Source organism: Leptodactylus fuscus, chromosome 2 (assembly GCF_031893055.1).
Source record: "Leptodactylus fuscus isolate aLepFus1 chromosome 2, aLepFus1.hap2, whole genome shotgun sequence".
Classification (NCBI taxonomy): Eukaryota; Metazoa; Chordata; class Amphibia; order Anura; family Leptodactylidae; genus Leptodactylus; species Leptodactylus fuscus.
Window position 1 is genome coordinate 75,014,379 of NC_134266.1, and position 19,447 is coordinate 75,033,825.

Here is a 19,447-nt window from a genome sequence, read left to right on the forward strand (position 1 = left end):
GAATGTGCAAGCCTGTCTTCCCTAATGTAATTAGGAAGACAGTATCTCAGTGAAAATAGCCCAATAACTGTCAACTAATTGAGGAGGGGGAAGTCACATTCCTGACATTGCAGTGGGTTGTATGGATTCTAGCGTTGCCCCGTAGACCTATTACTCAGTCACTTCCAGTCCATAGAGTGATAGTACCAATATTGTCTTGGAGGTTGTTTGTGATGGTTTAGTGATAAATTATCAGAATTATTTGGGCAGGCAATCTCACAAGAGATGTGTTCCCCATTTCTCCAGGAGAAGCTCAAATGTGATCACACAGACTAAACCAGTTCAGCCCCTTCGTTTTCTGCACTAGCAAAAGAGATAATGGAGTGACTGTTAGATGAAAGTCGCTCTATTCTCCTTAAATGCAGCACTGCTCAGCATACATTGGTACTTCTGCCAAATTACTGACCCGAGAAGACTGCTTTTACCAAGCGATTCCAGCCATCACCAACAATGAGCCAAGCCGCAACTCTGCCTTCTTTGATCCTGACAAGAATACTTGTTCTATCAGCATTGTTGACTGACACTGATACAGGGCTCCTATGCCTACATTAATATGGCAGCGTAAAAGCTCAGAAAAGAATACCAGTATAGGGATGTGGGAATACAGTTTGTAAGATCTGGTTTTTAACAACGAAAGCAAAGTAGCTGTACCAGAGATGCACGGATGAGAGTCTACAACACTGGTATTGATGGTTTAGGTAGACCATGAAATAACTATATGCTGTGGCTAGTAATACTATAATTAAATATGCTGCAAGGTTGGCGATACTGTAGCTTCCGCTCTAACAAATCCATTTTCCTGTGGTATTTCAATTGTAGAAATAAATTTGTCATGTTTCTGATATATATATATATATATATATATATATATATAAATATATATTTATATGTAGTGCCTTCATTTGCATTTTTATTCATGCAGCAATACTATGAAGTTCCTATTGCAATGAAGTCCGTGTTTGATATCGTCGATACATTCCAATCCAGAATTAAAGAGATGGAAAAGCAGAAAAGGGATGGGATTACATGTAAAAGGGAAGACAAGACAAGGTCACTGGAAAGTTTCCTCTCAAGGTAAAGCCTCTCTAAACTATGAAGAGAATATAGATGAGTGACTTACTATGGCTTTTTTATATTCATTTATAGAATACTATGAGAGAACATGAAGTCTCAAAACGAATAACTTATTTCACTAGTATATCCTAATGGAATGCAAATACTCAAAACATAAATCGTTCAACGAAAAATTGCTCATTTATAAAGAACTTTTCTTTAGCTATTTAAAACTGCAATATCAATTTTAATGTATTTTATGAATAATATCATGCAGTACATTGTTAGAGATCTAGTATTTCCTAGAGAGTTATTAGTGACAATCCCAAGGTCAGCATGGCAAAATATAATTTTCAATGAAATACAGAATATTTTTCTGTATTAGCTTTTATAAACTGACTAATCCATTCAAACAATGCATACCAGGACTCTACATAAAATGGTATTTTCACTTCATATATAAAGATTGGGAAATGATGATTCTGTATAATGAGCAGAAAACTTGCAATGGAAAAGTGTCAGTCCTCGGCTGAAGTATTTAGGCCCATACTACATAGTAACATAATAAGTAAGGTTAGATAAAGAAAAATGTCCAACAAGATCAAGCTATAAACCTACCAAATTGATCCAGGGTAAGGCAAAAAAAAAAAAAAAGACAGATGCCAATTGCTCCATCAGAAGAAAAAATCTGACCCAACTCTGTGATTTGTATAGAGGCAAAATTCTATTTTTCTTGTGAGCGCCCATTCTTCTCTTAATGCGGTCCATGATTTTATTTGCTTTGGGAGCAGCAGCATGGCACTGGTTGCTGACAATACGCTTACTGTCCATCAATATGACAAAGTCTTTTTCAGTATTAACAGGTACCCAGCAGCACTCAGTAGAGACATGATAGGTGGGTGCACATTCCTGATAGGAACCAACCAAACCCTTGAAATAAACAAACATAAGAGAAGAGGCACTGTACTTCATATGAATATTAGCGAGTCACATCAGGGATGTCACCAAAATTCAAGTATATCCAATAATATCGCTTCGGTTACATAGCTGACCCCAACCTTCACATTTGACAATCTGTTAGGTCTGTTAAAATTTGGTCTAAAAGTGCCTCACCTCATGTTGGGTCCTGCATTAGTTGTGAAAGGCAATTGTCCCAATTTATTTGTGAATAGTTGAAATCCACTATAATAATGACTTTATTATGTTTAGCCCTATCCTATGTCGTCCCTCCCATTCCCTGTCTAGACTTTAGAATGATCAAGGTCCTAAAATTTGTTAAATTGAGATGATGGGGCCCAGTAGTGTATGGGGCTTGAACCTATAGGCTGCCCGTTAAAAGTTGGAAAAGCGATCAAAGTCCATGTTTATATTAGGCTTGCAAATATAGCGTAAGATGGAAAAGCGATCAGAGTCCGCACTTCCTACAATGGTCCTACAATGGTCTACAACAAGTTCTGTTCTAGCAAAAAAGAGAGCAGGCCTTAAGAAAACTACAAGAGGAAGAAAGTCAATTGCATGCATAGGCACAAGCTTGGGGCAAAAATACAATTCCTTTTTGCCCATTAGCAAAGCCAAATATGCTGATGTGCAAGTTTTGAAGAAATTCTGTGGTCAGGCTGCACAGGACTTCTTCAGCAAAGTTCCCTCTGGTGACAAGGTTAAGGATAGCAGTTCTGAGGATGAAGCCTAGAAACTTTAAAAACAACATTTTTGAATGTTTTGTGACAATATATAAAAGTTTAAAAAAGAAGTTTTGATAAGAAGTAGAGTTATAAGTCTCCAAATATTAAAACGGACATTACTTAAAATTTACGTTTTTGGACCTTGATAGTGAAACACACTATCAAAAAGACCCTGGCAGGTTAGTGGAGTACCCTGCCCAAACCTATAAAGAACCATCGCACTTTGTCTTGTATAGCAGTAGTATTTGTCTAAAAATCTACTTTGATAATAACTAATAATATCATTCGTTATATAGCACCAAAATATTCCGAAGCACTTTACAAAAAAAAAACAGTACATCACCAGCCGATATCTGTTATTTGACTTGACAAAAGTTATATATTTATGTCAATGTAAAATTTTCATCTTGCAAATTGCATCTGACAATGATAAATGTTCAGCAGTTATTTTACTTCAAACAGAAGGTTATCCACTTCACAATTCTTTGACTTTCCTTAATCCGTCTTCTCAGAATGTTCTGAACAGGAACATTTCCGTGTAAGAACAAATATGTGCCTTCCCTTCCAATACTAAAACTCACATATGTTGTCAGTCTGGAAGTTTGACATCCACTAGAGATAAGAAAAAACAAACAAACATCTGACTTCTATTGATATTTGGACCTCCCACTAAGTAGGAGGTGCAGTTCTGGTTGTTCTGCAAGAAGAAGCTTCCAAGAAGTAGAGAGCAATGCAATAAAGCTGGAGGCAGGAAAGCACCATTCCGACTAATCTACATAAATCTATATGAGAGACTCATGCAATGCCAAGCACTATAGATAGAGGCCATAATAGATTTCACCCACCAGCAACAGAACCTATAAAGCAGTTGCAGAGTTTCAAAATGACCCCCTTCAAAAAGTTTTTTCTGACTACAATAGTGATTGATGGGGTAAGACCCCGACATCCCCACTAGTCAGATGAGTAAAGGGGCTCTGGTCTTCACTTGCAACAGCATTTATAGGAAAACACATCTAATGCTATAGAAAGGTTCTTGTGTAACTTACCTCTGTACTGTACTAGGGTATATATTGTGCTGAAAAAGAAATCGACTCCCAGTTTGCAGTTCTCATGAAAAATGCAGTCTGCCTTCTATTTTTCAGAGTTCATTCTATAAATTCTCTTATTTATTGAGAACAAGCATCAGCTACATACAGGATATCATTTTTCAGTTTTCAATATATCAAAATTGCATATAAGTATAGGAGAGGAATGATACACTGAAATGGTAATATGGCACCATGGTGATAAATGAAATGTAGAGTCATGCTAGGTGGCTTCTCATACGGTAGAAATTCAAATCAAGTACTTTAAAACTTCTAAAAAAAAAACCAGGAGGTAAAAAGGGAGTAGTATGAAGTCGATCTTGTGGTGGTTCTTAAATAGGCAAGTATAAGGTAGTGGGCTGAGGTGATACTGACCGGGCAGTTTGGTTGACGGCCCATCACTGTTGAACACAACAGACAACAGTTCTTGGTCAAGGAGTGAGTCCTCATTCCCCTAGAGCAGGGGTAGGGAACGTACGGCTCTCCAGCTGTTGCAAAACTACAACTCCCAGCATGCATACTTGCTCTGCTGTTCTTGGAACTCCCATGGAAGTGAATGGAGCATGTTGGGAGTTGTAGTTTCACAGCAGCTGGAGAGCCGAAGGTTCCCTACCCCTGCCCTAGAGTATAAGGTTGGAGAGACGAGCTTTGTTATTAAGGGATTATGCCACAACAGTAGGAGTCTGACCACTGAGACCCCATCTATCCTGAGAATGGGGGGCCTAAACACTCGCTGCCCATTCAGCCTGATAGTGGCCAGGCTAAATGTAGGAATGACTGATAGTGGATGGCACTCCCAATCACCTTAATGGGAGTGCTGGAGATAGATGTGACAGGTGACGTATGTGAGTGACGCCCCATAGCGGTCATGTGCAAGAAGGACATTTTTCCTGTACAACCTGTTTAATAGGCTGCAGCATATACTCCTTGATATGCTTTATGGTATTTGTATATTTCATTGAAAAATTAAACATGAAGGTCAAAATTAACTAATAGTGGGACTGTGTAAACTGAGAGAACTGAGACCGCACAAAATTTATCACTGTGGCAGATGCTGGATGATAAATCTGCTGCACCTTTGGAGTGTCTAATTTTATACCACCTATCAGTTGGCTAACTTTATGTCAGAATTTTATGACAAAATTTTGGTACAATTGTAGCACTCATTGTTGCATCTAGTTATGCCATTGCTGAGTTAGGGCCAGTTCACACGGAGTTAAAGCACTCGCATTCTGGCACGTATACATGTGTCAGAATGTGAGTACTCAAAACAGATCACATTCATTTCAACAGGTAGTTATGGGCGTATAACGCGTGTTATTTTGCCTGCGCAATTTTGCGACCGCAAAATTATGGGCTTTATACGCCCGTAACGACCCATTGAAATGAATGTGATCTGTTTTGAGCGATCACATTCTGACACGTGTATATGTGCCAGAATGTGAGCGAGTTAACTCCGTGTGAACTGGCCCTTAGTCAGAAAAAATGGCCTATACCTAGATGTGACATTATGTGCCTAAAATACAATAATTCAGGCTCACACTTGTGATCATCATGATTGACATAATATTTAGTCTGCGGCCTACAGTCTCCATACTTAGAATATTAACTTTGGTAAGAAGTAAAAAAAAAAAACAGACATAACTGAAATTAATTCTGACCAATGTTATTAAAAAAGTAATAAAACGCTACAAAAATACCAACATTTTGTTTTACATAATCATTTGCAGTAAGGTCATAAAAAGCGACTACAATTCACATCTGTGTTTTTTAGCTCTAGATTTCAGTTCCAAATGAAGAATAAATTCAATAATCTCGGTACTGAAATAGTGCCAGCCAGCCACTTAACATATCTGCAAAAAATCTGTGTTCAATCACAACACAATTATCTTCTTGGAAACATTTCACTGGGTTTCCAAACATTTCATAAACTATATGTCATATTTTCCTAGGGTAGCAAAAGGGTTAGTGATTGATTCCTTGGAGGTCTAGGGTAGAGAAGGGGTTAATACCTGGTGTCACGTGGTTTACCAAAACTCTAGCAATGAGGAGTGCGTGGCAGGGACAGAGAGCACTGTGCAGTTGTGATATCCATGACTGCTTTTATGAGCTGTGACCTGAGTTATAACATTAGAGAGGACTTCTAAGCTCGAAGATTTCTTATATCTTTAGGCAGCCATCACTGTGTTGAGTTGTCAATGTTTTTATTTATTTGTTAGCACCTTCCATTCCCATTCCAATACAAGAGGGTGGTCTCAACTGCCCAGTGATGACACTGAAATAAACACTGGACAGAGGAGACCACCAATTTGTTAATACACTTGTAATGGTAGCCAAAAGTAATGGCAAATAGAGTAAGATAGATGTAGAGCAACTTGATAGCCATTTTATCACAGATTAAGGGGTCTGTAGATGTAAGATGCAGATACATCACTTTACCATTTAACATGTCATATAGAGACATGTGGGAAAAAGCAGTAACATTAGTGACCATTAAGACAGGTCTCGTCTCTGTATCAGTTGAGAGAGAAAGGGGCTTCCTAAGTGCACAAAATGGGGAAGAAAGCTCTCTGCTGTGCTGAAAAGCTGAAATGAAGGGTCTAGGACCACAAGAGGAGACCTGAAATTGGACCAATAGTACATAGTTACAATCCACATACCAATAGTATATAGAATTAATCCCTTCCTGACATTTTATGTTCAAGTACATCATAATGTCAGGTGGGATATATTGAAGGATCACGAACTGAGCCCACTCCCTACATGGCTGGTGCCAGCTGAATTATATAGCAGATATCCCATGCTAACAGTCGTGAACAATAACCACACTGATCACAGCTGTAGACCACTTAGATGCCGCAGTCATCTATGCTGTTGTATAAGCATATTGGGATGGATACACCATATTGGACAATACATAGCCATGACAGCAAGGAGGCTATCAAAGGTGATGATATAGCTTGTATTAAACAGGGTATAATATAATAATGCAGTATGGATAAATTATATTACAGTACAAAAGTATTGGAGTATAATGAATCACGCCCCTTAGGGGACAAAACAATTAAAGTTATAAAATTGAAAAGCTTTAAAAAAAAAAAAAAGCTTAAAAAACCCTAAAAATATAAAATCACATATCTCCCCACTTTATTTACCTCTTATGGAATATTTAATGGTACAAATAACAAGTACAATGTGTCCTGCAGAAAACAAGCTCTCATATGGCTATGATTAGAAATATATAAATATAATATGGCTTTTGGAAGGCAGGGAAGAAAAAACAAAAATGTACAATGAAAAATTTACTATGCCAGGAAAGGATTTAAAGTATACTAGCCTCTGCCCATGACTTTGTCTGCGTGTTGTTGGCGTTGATGATCCGCCTATATTCAGCAAATTGCTGCCGTCGATGGTTTGCCTGCTCTGGCATTTCAGCCTGCTGCTGAACTTATTCCTCACACCGTGCCTGTGATTGTTCTGGTATCTCAGCAGCTGGCTGGGACGCCATATAATGAGCGTGTTATTGGCGTTGATGATCCGCCTGCTCTGGCGTTTCGGCAGCTGTTAAGCTGGCCTGCCGCTGAACTCGTTCCTCGCACTGTGCCCGTGATTGTTCCGGCATCTCAGCAGCTCGCTGGGACGCCATATAATGAGCGTGTTGTTGGCTTTAATGATCCGCCTGCTCCGGCGTTTCAGCAGCTCTCAAGCTGGCCTGCCACTGAACTTATTCCTCACACCGTGCTTGTGATTATTCCAGCAGATACTGTATGCTTGATGCATATCTGTTTCCCACTAAATAATTCAAAACAGCAATCTTAGAAACCATGAAGAGTAAATAGAGAAAATTGTATAACTTTTTATAATACAAAAATTGGCATTTCATTGGTGGAAAGCGAAATGTCACTTTAGTTTACAAAAATCTCTTTTTTCCAAAGTCAAGTCAGTACAGGATGGTAAGATACTCAGTATTACATGGAAACTAAATCAACAATACAGTATACGGTGAGGAAAGAAGGCCCCATAACTAAATAAGTGAGAACCCTTTCTGACCCTTCATTGAATGCACAGTGTGCATTGGATTTTCTGAATTTCAATTTATAATACACCAATAGTTAATGGTTATAATAATTCCAATATATGACACATTTGTAAATGTTGCATAATACAGATAATCAGTGGATTATACTTTTTCTGTCATTGTGTAGAGACAGACCTGACTAGTGTAACAATGGCGCTGCACCAAGATTGTAATGAGTCAATCTGGAGAACTCTGCCTTTGTTCCAAACTGTGCTCACCTTCCAGTATCAACAACTAATATCTTGTTTTCTCTAATTATATGGTGATTAAATATTCTACTATTATACAGTATGAATCCCTATCCCCTTAATATTTGCCTAAAACAATAGACTCCTATTGTTTCGGATTATACGGCTGTCATTTCACTGTCACTCACACTCACATCAACATCTTAGTGTGTTAAACCCTTTTTCTTACAGTCTTAACCTTTGCAAGCGTTTACAAGCAAGTTACCAGACAAAGGCAGCTGTCAGTCAATGATTATAAGGAAGACGTGCCAAACTGAATTTCCATTTTTTTTAGGATGACAAGCACAAACAAGTTTCACTGCCTTAGGCCTTCTGAAGTGTATTTTGGATCTGTGTCAGATGGTGTTGAATTGTAATGGTGAACGCACATAGAGTCAAACTTATTAAGACTGGCATATGGTGTGCCAGCCTTAATAAGCAACCAAGGAAACGCAGGAAACCAACTGGCGCAGGCTGCACCATCTTCATAAACCTGTTGAACCTTCTGGTGCCAGGATGGAAATTTATGCAAAGTGTCGATTTCCATTCTAATAAATGCCAGAAACTGGCATGTGTTATGATAAATGAGTCAGGCCAAGGCAGGGACCCCTTCACCCGCCGCAATCTGTCTACAAAAATTTGCAAAAGGTGGCAGGCAAGACGTGGAAAATTCAATGGAAGATCACAGGGAACCAGGAGCTGCAATGTGCAAGTGAGTAGTTTGGAGCACTGAGGGCGGGTCCATTGCTTCATATTACTAAACCCCACTGCTCTAATATGCCAATTATAATGCAACAACACAGGACCAGATCTACATAGCTCACTGGCCCTATTTTTCAAAGAAGGAAGGGGGGAAGCAGGGTGTTTTAGAACAGTGTGGATCCTAGGAGTTTGGAGCAATGGAAGTACCCTCAGTGCTCCAAACTGTTCACTTACACATTTTCAAATAAATTAATATCTTGTGGAAGGAGGCATGAATGTTCAAAAAAATATATCATAAGGATAAGTTATTAATGTGTAAATAGCATGGGCCTGAATTTATATTTTCCATTCCTTTTTGAGCGACTCCTGACTGAAAAAGCAACAAAGTCTGCGACAAGAAATGTTGCATTTCCCCAACATGGGTCCGAGGCATTAGTTAGTTTTTTGACTAACAACTTCGTTTGGTTATGACTAGAGATGAGCGAACAGTAAAATGTTCGAGGTTCGATATTCGTTTCGAGTAGCCCCTCAATATTCGACTACTCGAATCGAATATCGAACCCTATTATAGTCTATGGGGGAAAATGCTCGTTTCAGGGGTAGGCAACGTTCGATCAAATTATACTTACCAAGTCCACGAGTGAGGGTCGGGCTGGATCCTCCGTGCAGTCTTCTCCTTGCAGCGTCCCCGCGGCGTCTTCCGGCTCTTCATTCACTCTGCCAGGCATCGGGCCTGGGCAGAGCCGACTGCGCGGCCCGCAATACAAGCGGACATGCGCAGTCGGCTCTGCCCAGGCCCGATGCCTGGCAGAGTGAATGAAGAGCCGGAAGAACCCACGGGGAAGCTGCACGGAGAAGACTTCTAAAGGTAGGAGAAGAACCAGCATTGATTGGCCGACTGTATAGCATTCGGCCAATCAATGCTGATTCTGCATCGAACTTTTACATTCGAACAGCAAGTGGTACTCGATCGAGTACGAGTATTTCGAATACCATAGTATTCGATCGAATACCTACTCGATCGAGTACTACTTGCTCATCTCTAGTTATGACTGATTTTTACTATTATGCAAATTGGGTAATAGTGAATTGGGGGACCTTGCCTCATACACCTCCAGCAGCAATAACATCACACTGGCCTTCCCTCACCTCCTCCCGAGTCTTCAAGCTTCAAACTGAAAGGTCCAATGTACTGCTTCATAGGCATCAGTACCTCATGCCTCTCACTTTGAAATGCGCACAGAAAGGCCAGAGTGATGTCATTTTTGCTGGAAGGGGGAATGAGGCAAGGGAAGGAATCGTGCTAATGCTTTCTGGCCAAGAAACGCGTTCCAAATGTATTGTCAGCTAATTTGCATATGAATAAAATGTAGTCTTACAGCTAAATGAAACGACAATTCAGAAAACTAACTTTAATACTGCATTAGGACCATGAACACTGACAGGTACTGTGGTTTCTTTCGGAACGTTTGCTGCTGACAAAGTGATTAAGTGGTCCTGTTAGCAACATTAAAGTAATTAGCAGAAAATATTGAATGGACACAAACATTCTAAAGTCTACTTGTCCGCTCACTGACATATTTACTTTATTTTGTACAATTTGTACAACAGCAATGCAAAGTATTTTATTTTTCTCTCCACAAAATCATGCACATAATAAAGCACATAATGAATTGTAGGTAGAGTCTCTAAGGCCAAAAACCGCAGCGTTTTACACTATCTGCAAAGTGGATGTGACTCTGGCTAATCTCATCCACACATTGCAGAAAAATAGCCACAGTGGAAATGCTGCGATTTCAAAAACCGTTTTTGTAAATCTCAGCATGTCAATAAGGGTCGTTGGATATGACCATGTAGAGGCTGCCGATTGTAATTGAATGACATGGCAGCCTGCAAACGTCTCCCCCGTACTCGTCTATGGACGAGCACTATCAGGAGGGAGGGGGCGTTCCTCCCAGTTTCACAGTACAGCACTATAGGCGCTGCTGTAAAAAAGGGCGTTCCTGACTGACTGTAAGGAACGCCTTTCTGACGATGAAAAGCTACGGTACCGGCACCGATAGCTCTTCACCTGGGCACAGATCGTGAAAGCCGACATTGCGTTGAATTCAGCGCACTGTCGGCTTTCCAGCGGTATATAAAACCACATGTGCCCCAACTCTTGAAAGGTCCTCTTTAAGTATAAATTTGGTGTACCGTATTATAGTCCACCTGTGAGTAACTGCTTTATAAGCAGACAGGGTTTCCATCTTTTAGATCCCCATGCAGACCCAAAGTCCGAAACCTGTACACTAGTGTGAACCTTGCTTGATCTACCTATTTACGTGTTCGCTTGAAATTGGAGGTCTATGGGGGTATATTAACGGTCATAATACAGATCTATACACTGATCAGTAATATGTTTACATGTTAAAGACATTAAAAAGATTTTTACTCTTTCCTTTTTATCTAACACCTTCTCTAATTCTGTAAAATAGCATTAAAGCCAATTACATTCCATGTTTGTTAATTACCAGAATTAACGGCCGGTCTGTGATTTTCTTTACAATATTTATACTTAGCAGCACTTTTATGCAATAAAGCATGTGGGGATTTTTCTGTGGGAGTCCTTTGGGTAAAGATAAAGTATTTTAATCGTTGTCGATGAACAGATTCCAAGTATGCAATGCAAGTCAAGTCTGTTACTTCAATACATTTTCCGATTCTCAGCCAAGCGGAATTATACTTTTCTCTATTCATCTTTTTTACAGAGGGAAAATTTAATTTGCAAATTAACGTCTTTCAAAAACGGTATTTAAAAAAAGAAATAAAGGTAGAACAAAGATTTCATTGGTTCAATCTGTGTTGGAAATCTAATCACACAGTGTATAAAAAAGCAATTTTCTCTTAGTAAAACACAAAGAAGGTAGCGTTACCCTCCAGAGGAGACAATTCTCTTTGCATGCATACTGCCAGATAGTTTCAAAGTGAACAGAAAATTCTTTTGAGAAAAAAAAAAATAAAAAAAGTCAAAGAAGCCATTTCTAAACTCTGTTTCTATGGGGATAGTCAATTGTAACCAGAGGACATGCTAAAAGTGGTATTTTATGGAAATTTAAGTAAGTCCTATGTGTAAAATTAAAAACAGGTTTTGTAGCCAGTTTAATTTAAAGTAGGGGCTTTCCAATAGAGGGCGTTATGGGAGCAGTTGTATCTAGGCCCTGGTATTTCATGGGGCCCAGAGGCTCCTTTTTCACATAAGAAAGTAATATTATAATAAAATGCACATGTTATATGTATTTACTGTTGTGTGAATTGGCAGGTCAGACTGCAATCACATGACCAGCCAGGTGACCTGTTCTGGGACTGGATAAAGTAGACAATGCATCTGATCAGTGGCATCAGTATTTACTTCACATTGTTATTAGAGATGAGCGAACACTAAAATGTTCGAGGTTCGAAATTCGATTCGAACAGCCGCTCAATGTTCGTGTGTTCGAACGGGTTTCGAACCCCATTATAGTCTATGGGGAACAGATACTCGTTAAGGGGGAAACCCAAATCCGTGTCTGGAGGGTCACCAAGTCCACTATGACACCCCAGGAAATGATGCCAACACCTCTGGAATGACACTGGGACAGCAGGGGAAGCATGTCTGGGGGCATCTAACACACCAAAGACCCTCTATTACCCCAACATCACAGCCTAACAACTACACACTTTACACACTCAATACCACCTCTCTGACAGTAGGAAAACACCTTGAAACATGTGTATTTGGCACTTGCAGTGAGGAGAGCTTGTCACCAGCAGTGAATTTGGCCCTTGTAGTAAGTTGAGGTTGGCACCAACATTTGTTTTGAAAATCAGGGTGGATTGAGCCTCTAACCAGCAGAGTTTGGGCAAATTCATGGTGGAGGGAGCCTCTAAAAACCCCAGTTTGGACCAATTCATGGTGGAGGGAGACTCTAAAAACCCCAGTTTGGACCAATTCATGGTGGAGGGAGCCTCTAAAAACCCCAGTTTGGACCAATTCATGGTGGAGGGAGCCTCTAACCAGCCCAGTTTGGGCAAATTCATGGTGGAGGGAGCCTCTAACCAGCCCAGTTTGGACCAATTAATGGTGGAGGGAGCCTCTAACCAGCCCAGTTTGGACCAATTAATGGTGGAGGGAGCCTCTAACCACCCCAGTTTGGACCAATTCATGGTGGAGGGAGCCTCTAACCAGCCCAGTTTGGACCAATTCATGGTGGAGGGAGCCTCTAAAAAACCCAGTTTGGACCAATTCATGGTGGAGGGAGCCTCTAAACAGCCCAGTTTGGGCAAATTCATGGTGGAGGGAGCCTCTAACCACCCCAGTTTGGACCAATTCATGGTGGAGGGAGCCTCTAAACAGCCAAGTTTGGACCAATTCATGGTGAAGGGAGCCTCTAAAAACCCGTTTGGACCAATTCATGGTGGAGGGAGCCTCTAACCAGCCCAGTTTGGGCAAATTCATGGTGGAGGGAGCCTCTAAACAGCCCAGTTTGGGCAAATTCATGGTGGAGGGAGCCTCTAACCAGCCCAGTTTGGACCAATTCATGGTGGAGGGAGCCTCTAACCAGCCCAGTTTGGGCAAATTCATGGTGGAGGGAGCCTCTAAACAGCCCAGTTTGGGCAAATTCATGGTGGAGGGAGCCTCTAAACAGCCAAGTTTGGACCAATTCATGGTGAAGGGAGCCTCTAAAAACCCGTTTGGACCAATTCATGGTGGAGGGAGCCTCTAACCAGCCCAGTTTGGGCAAATTCATGGTGGAGGGAGCCTCTAAACAGCCCAGTTTGGGCAAATTCATGGTGGAGGGAGCCTCTAACCAGCCCAGTTTGGACCAATTCATGGTGGAGGGAGCCTCTAACCAGCCCAGTTTGGGCAAATTCATGGTGGAGGGAGCCTCTAAACAGCCCAGTTTGGGCAAATTCATGGTGGAGGGAGCCTCTAACCAGCCCAGTTTGGACCAATTAATGGTGGAGGGAGCCTCTAAACAGCCAAGTTTTGGGAAATTCATGGTGGAGGGAGCCTCTAACCAGCCCAGTTTGGACCAATTCATGGTGGAGGGAGCCTCTAACCAGCCCAGTTTGGACCAATTCATGGTGGAGGGAGCCTCTAAACAGCCCAGTTTGGGCAAATTCATGGTGGAGGGAGCCTCTAAAAAACCCAGTTTGGACCAATTCATGGTGGAGGGAGCCTCTAATTAGCCCAGTTTGGACCAATTAATTGTGGAGGGAGCCTCTAACCAGCCCAGTTTGGACCAATTAATGGTGGAGGGAGCCTCTAACCACCCCAGTTTGGGCAAATTCATGGTGGAGGGAGCCTCTAACCAGCCCAGTTTGGACCAATTAATGGTGGAGGGAGCCTCTAAACAGCCAAGTTTTGGGAAATTCATGGTGGAGGGAGCCTCTAACCAGCCCAGTTTGGACCAATTCATGGTGGAGGGAGCCTCTAAACAGCCCAGTTTGGGCAAATTCATGGTGGAGGGAGCCTCTAAAAAACCCAGTTTGGACCAATTCATGGTGGAGGGAGCCTCTAATTAGCCCAGTTTGGACCAATTAATTGTGGAGGGAGCCTCTAACCAGCCCAGTTTGGGCAAATTCATGGTGGAGGGAGCCTCTAACCAGCCCAGTTTGGACCAATTCATGGTGGAGGGAGCCTCTAACCAGCCCAGTTTGGACCAATTCATGGTGGAGGGAGCCTCTAAAAAACCCAGTTTGGACCAATTCATGGTGGAGGGAGCCTCTAAACAGCCCAGTTTGGGCAAATTCATGGTGGAAGGAGCCTCTAACCAGCAGAGTTGTGGGAAAGCAGGGTGGAGGGAGCCTCTAACCAGCAGAGTTGGTGGAAATCAGGGTGGAGGGAGCCTCTAACCAGCAGAGTTGGGGGAAATCATGTTGGAGGGAGCCTAGTATTAGCAGAATTGTGCAACGCTTATGGTGGATGAGTATGAGGATGCGGAGGAATTGGAGAGGTTGAGTACGGACATGGAGTTTCATGTTGGGGTGCTTTACACAGGTGGGCACAAAAATGAAGGCTCTATCCAGTGGTGGTTCATTTTTATCAAAGTGAGCCGGTCGGCACTCTCAGCTGACAGACGGGTGCGCTTGTCAGTGATGATGCCACCGGCTGCACTGAACACCCTCTCAGATAGGACGCTGGCGGCAGGACAGGACAGCACCTCCAAGGCATATAGGGCAAGTTCAAGCCACAGGTCCAACTTCGACACCCAATACGTGTAGGGCGCAGAGGGGTCGGAGAGGACAGGGCTGTGGTCGGAAAGGTATTCCCGCAACATGCGCCTATACTTCTCACGCCTGGTGACACTAGGACCCTCCGTGGCGGCACTTTGGCGAGGGGGTGCCATCAAGGTGTCCCAGACCTTAGACAGTGTGCCCCTCGTTTGTGTGGACCCGTGAGAACTTGGTTGCCTACTGGAGGAACTGCCCTCCCTGCCGCCAACGTCACATGCTGGAAACATCTCCATCATATTCTGCACCAATTGCCTGTGGCAAGCATTGATGCGATTGGCCCTCCCCTCTACCGGAATAAAAGACGAGATGTTGTTTTTATACCGGGGGTCAAGGATAGCAAAGATCCAGTACTGGTTGTCCTCCATGATTTTGACAATACGCTTGTCGGTTGTAAAGCACCCCAACATGAACTCAGCCATGTCTGCCACAGTGTTAGTTGGCATGACTCCTCTGGCCCCACCGGAAAGTTCAATCTCCATTTCCTCCTCATCCTCCATGTCTACCCATCCGCGCTGCAACAATGGGACGATTCGAAGTTGCCCGGAAGCCTCCTGTATCACCATCACATCATCGGACAACTCTTCTTCCTCCTCCTCCTCCTCCTCCTCCTCCATTAAACGCAGTGAAGCGGACAGATGTGTGGACCTACTCTCCAGCTGTGACGGATCGGATGCTATCCCTAACTCCTCTGTGTGATCTGAGTTATCCCTGATGTCAATCAGGGATTCTCTCAGAACACACAAGAGCGGGATTGTAAGGCTCACCATCGCATCCTCAGAGCTCACCCTCCTTGTGGACTCCTCAAAGACCCGTAGGATGTCACAAAGGTCTCTCATCCATGGCCACTCATGGATGTGAAACTGAGGCAGCTGACTTTGTGGCACCCTAGGGTTTTGTAGCTGGTATTCCATCAAAGGTCTCTGCTGCTCAACCACTCTATTCAACATCTGAAACGTTGAGTTCCAGCGTGTGGGGACGTCGCACAAAAGCCGGTGTTGTGGCACATGCAGGCGTTGCTGGAGAGATTTTAAGCTAGCAGCGGCTACTGTCGACTTGCGAAAGTGGGCGCACATGCGCCGCACTTTCACCAGTAGCTCTGGAACATTGGGGTAGCTCTTTAGGAAACGTTGCACCACTAGGTTGAAGACGTGGGCCAGGCATGGAACATGTTGGAGTCCGGCAAGCTCCAGAGCTGCTACCAGGTTCCGGCCGTTATCACAAACGACCATGCCTGGGCCCAGGTGCAGCGGCTCAAACCATATTGCCGTCTCATCGAGGAGGGCATCCCTCACCTCGGAGGCAGTGTGCTGTCTGTCCCCCAAGCTGATCAGCTTCAGCACAGCCTGCTGACGTCTACCAACGCCAGTGCTGCAACGTTTCCAACTCGTAGCTGGGGTCAATCTAACAGCGGAGGAGGAGGCGGTGGCGGAGGAGGAGGCGGTGGCGGAGGAGGAGGCGGTAGAGGAGGAGGAGGAGGGGGGTGTTCTTCTCGTGTCCCTGCCAGGAATGTTAGGCGGGGAGACGAGGTACACCGGGCCAGTTTGGGAAGCAGTCCCAGCCTCAACTACATTCACCCAGTGTGCCGTCAGTGAAATGTAGCGTCCCTGTCCGCATGCACTTGTCCACGCGTCGGTGGTCAAGTGGACCTTTGTGCAAAGCGCGGAACTAAGGGCCCGCCTGATGTTGAGTGACACGTGCTGGTGCAAGGCGGGGACGGCACACCGGGAGAAGTAGTGACGGCTAGGGACGGCATAGCGAGGTGCCGCAGTTGCCATCAGGTCCAGGAAGGCGGGAGTTTCAACAAGCCGGAACGCCAACATCTCCTGGGCCAGCAGTTTAGCGATGTTGGCGTTCAAGGCTTGCGCGTGTGGGTGGTTAGCAGTGTATTTCTGCCGCCGCTCCAATGTCTGAGAGATGGTGGGTTGTTGTAAAGAAACGCCTGATGGTGCCTTTGATGGTGCAGGAGAAGGAGATAAGACAGGACCAGGGGAGGATGAGGTAGAAGTCAACAAAGTGGCGGAGGCAGATGAAGTGGTGTCCTGGCTCGTCCTCTGGAGTGCATCGCCAGCACAGTCAGCAGTGGCAGTGGCAGAGGCAGAGGCAGAGGCAGTGGCAGTGGCGTGAACGGCAGGCGGCCTTTGTCCTGCCGTTGCTGCCTGCCACTGATTCCAGTGCTTGGATTCCAAATGACGGCGCATTGAAGTGGTGGACAGGTTGCTCTTCTCAGAGCCCCTAATCAATTTCGAGAGGCAAATTGTGCAGACAACACTATATCTGTCCTCGGCGCATTCCTTGAAAAAACTCCACACCTTCGAGAAACGTGCCCTCGAGGTGGGAGTTTTTCGGGGCTGGGTACGAACTGGAACATCTTGGGAGATTCCGGGTGTGGCCTGGCTTCGCCTAAGCTGCTGACCTCTGCCTCTGCCTCTAGCTACCCTTTTTGGTGCTGCACCTGCCTCAACATCCACACTACTTTCCCCGCTTGACATCCCCCCTGTCCAGGTCGGGTCAGTGTCCTCATCATCCACCACTTCCTCTTCCAACTCCTGTCTCATCTCCTCCTCCCGCACAATGCGCCGGTCAACTGGATGCCCTGACGGCAACTGCGTCACATCATCGTCGATGAGGGTGGGTTGCTGGTCATCCACCACCAAATCGAACGGAGATGGAGGAGACTCTAGTGTTTGAGCATCTGGACACAGATGCTCCTCTGTTAGGTTCGTGGAATCGTGACGTGGAGAGGCAGGTTGAGGGACAATGAAAGGAGCGGAGAACAGCTCTGGGGAGCAGGGACAGTTTGGGTTATTGTTCTGTAAAGCTTCGGAATTTTGGGAGGAAGGAAGACAAGACTGTTGGGTAATAGGAGGAGAGGAGGCAGAGTCTGACTGGCTGCTGGACAATGTGCTGTAAGCGTTCTCTGACAGCCATTGCAAGACCTGTTCCTGGTTCTCGGGCCTACTAAGGTTTGTACCCTGCAGTTTAGTTAATGTGGCAAGCAACCCTGGCACTGTGGAGTGGCGCAATGCTTGCTGCCCCACAGGAGTAGGCACGGGACGCCCTGTGGCTTCACTGCTACCTTGCTCCCCAGAACCATTCCCCCGACCTCGCCCACGGCCTCGTCCACGTCCCTTTCCGGGAGCCTTGCGCATTTTGAATTCCTAGTTAGAAATTGGCACTGTATACCATTAGTAAAAATTGTGGGTGCACGTAACCCCAATATATTCTTTGAATTCCCAGTCAGAAACTGGCACTATATGGCAGTAGCAAGAAATGAGGGTATTTGTATTCCCAATATACTCTTTGAATTCCCAGTCAGACAATGGCACTGTATACCAGTAGTAAAAATTGTGGGTGCACGTAACCCCAATATATTCTTTGAATTCCCAGTCAGAAACTGGCACTATATGGCAGTAGCAAGAAATGAGGGTATTTGTATTCCCAATATACTCTTTGAATTCCCAGTCAGACAATGGCACTGTATACCAGTAGTAAAAATTGTGGGTGCACGTAACCCCAATATATTCTTTGAATTCCCAGTCAGAAACTGGCACTATATGGCAGTAGCAAGAAATGAGGGTATTTGTATTCCCAATATACTCTTTGAATTCCCAGTCAGACAATGGCACTGTATACCAGTAGTAAAAATTGTGGGTGCACGTAACCCCAATATATTCTTTGAATTCCCAGTCAGAAACTGGCACTATATGGCAGTAGCAAGAAATGAGGGTATTTGTATTCCCAATATACTCTTTGAATTCCCAGTCAGACAATGGCACTGTATACCAGTAGTAAAAATTGTGGGTGCACGTAACCCCAATATATTCTTTGAATTCCCAGTCAGAAACTGGCACTATATGGCAGTAGCAAGAAATGAGGGTATTTGTATTCCCAATATACTCTTTGAATTCCCAGTCAGACAATGGCACTGTATACCAGTAGTAAAAATTGTGGGTGCACGTAACCCCAATATATTCTTTGAATTACCAGTCAGAAACTGGCACTATATGGCAGTAGCAAGAAATGAGGGTATTTGTATTCCCAATATACTCTTTGAATTCCCAGTCAGACAATGGCACTGTATACCAGTAGTAAAAATTGTGGGTGCACGTAACCCCAATATATTCTTTGAATTCCCAGTCAGAAACTGGCACTATATGGCAGTAGCAAGAAATGAGGGTATTTGTATTCCCAATATACTCTTTGAATTCCCAGTCAGACAATGGCACTGTATACCAGTAGTAAAAATTGTGGGTGCACGTAACCCCAATATATTCTTTGAATTCCCAGTCAGAAACTGGCACTATATGGCAGTAGCAAGAAATG

General features: G+C 43.7%; 1 protein-coding gene across 1 annotated transcript in view; it reads left to right on the forward strand.

Moving 5' to 3' along the window:
- Positions 1–19,447, forward strand: part of CCDC80 (coiled-coil domain containing 80) — a 72,257-nt gene that overhangs the window by 32,062 nt on the left and 20,748 nt on the right. The window contains exon 5 of the mRNA XM_075264004.1: positions 962–1,113. Within this exon, the coding sequence (XP_075120105.1) occupies positions 962–1,113 (152 nt within the window). The remainder of the gene's footprint in view (positions 1–961; positions 1,114–19,447) is intronic.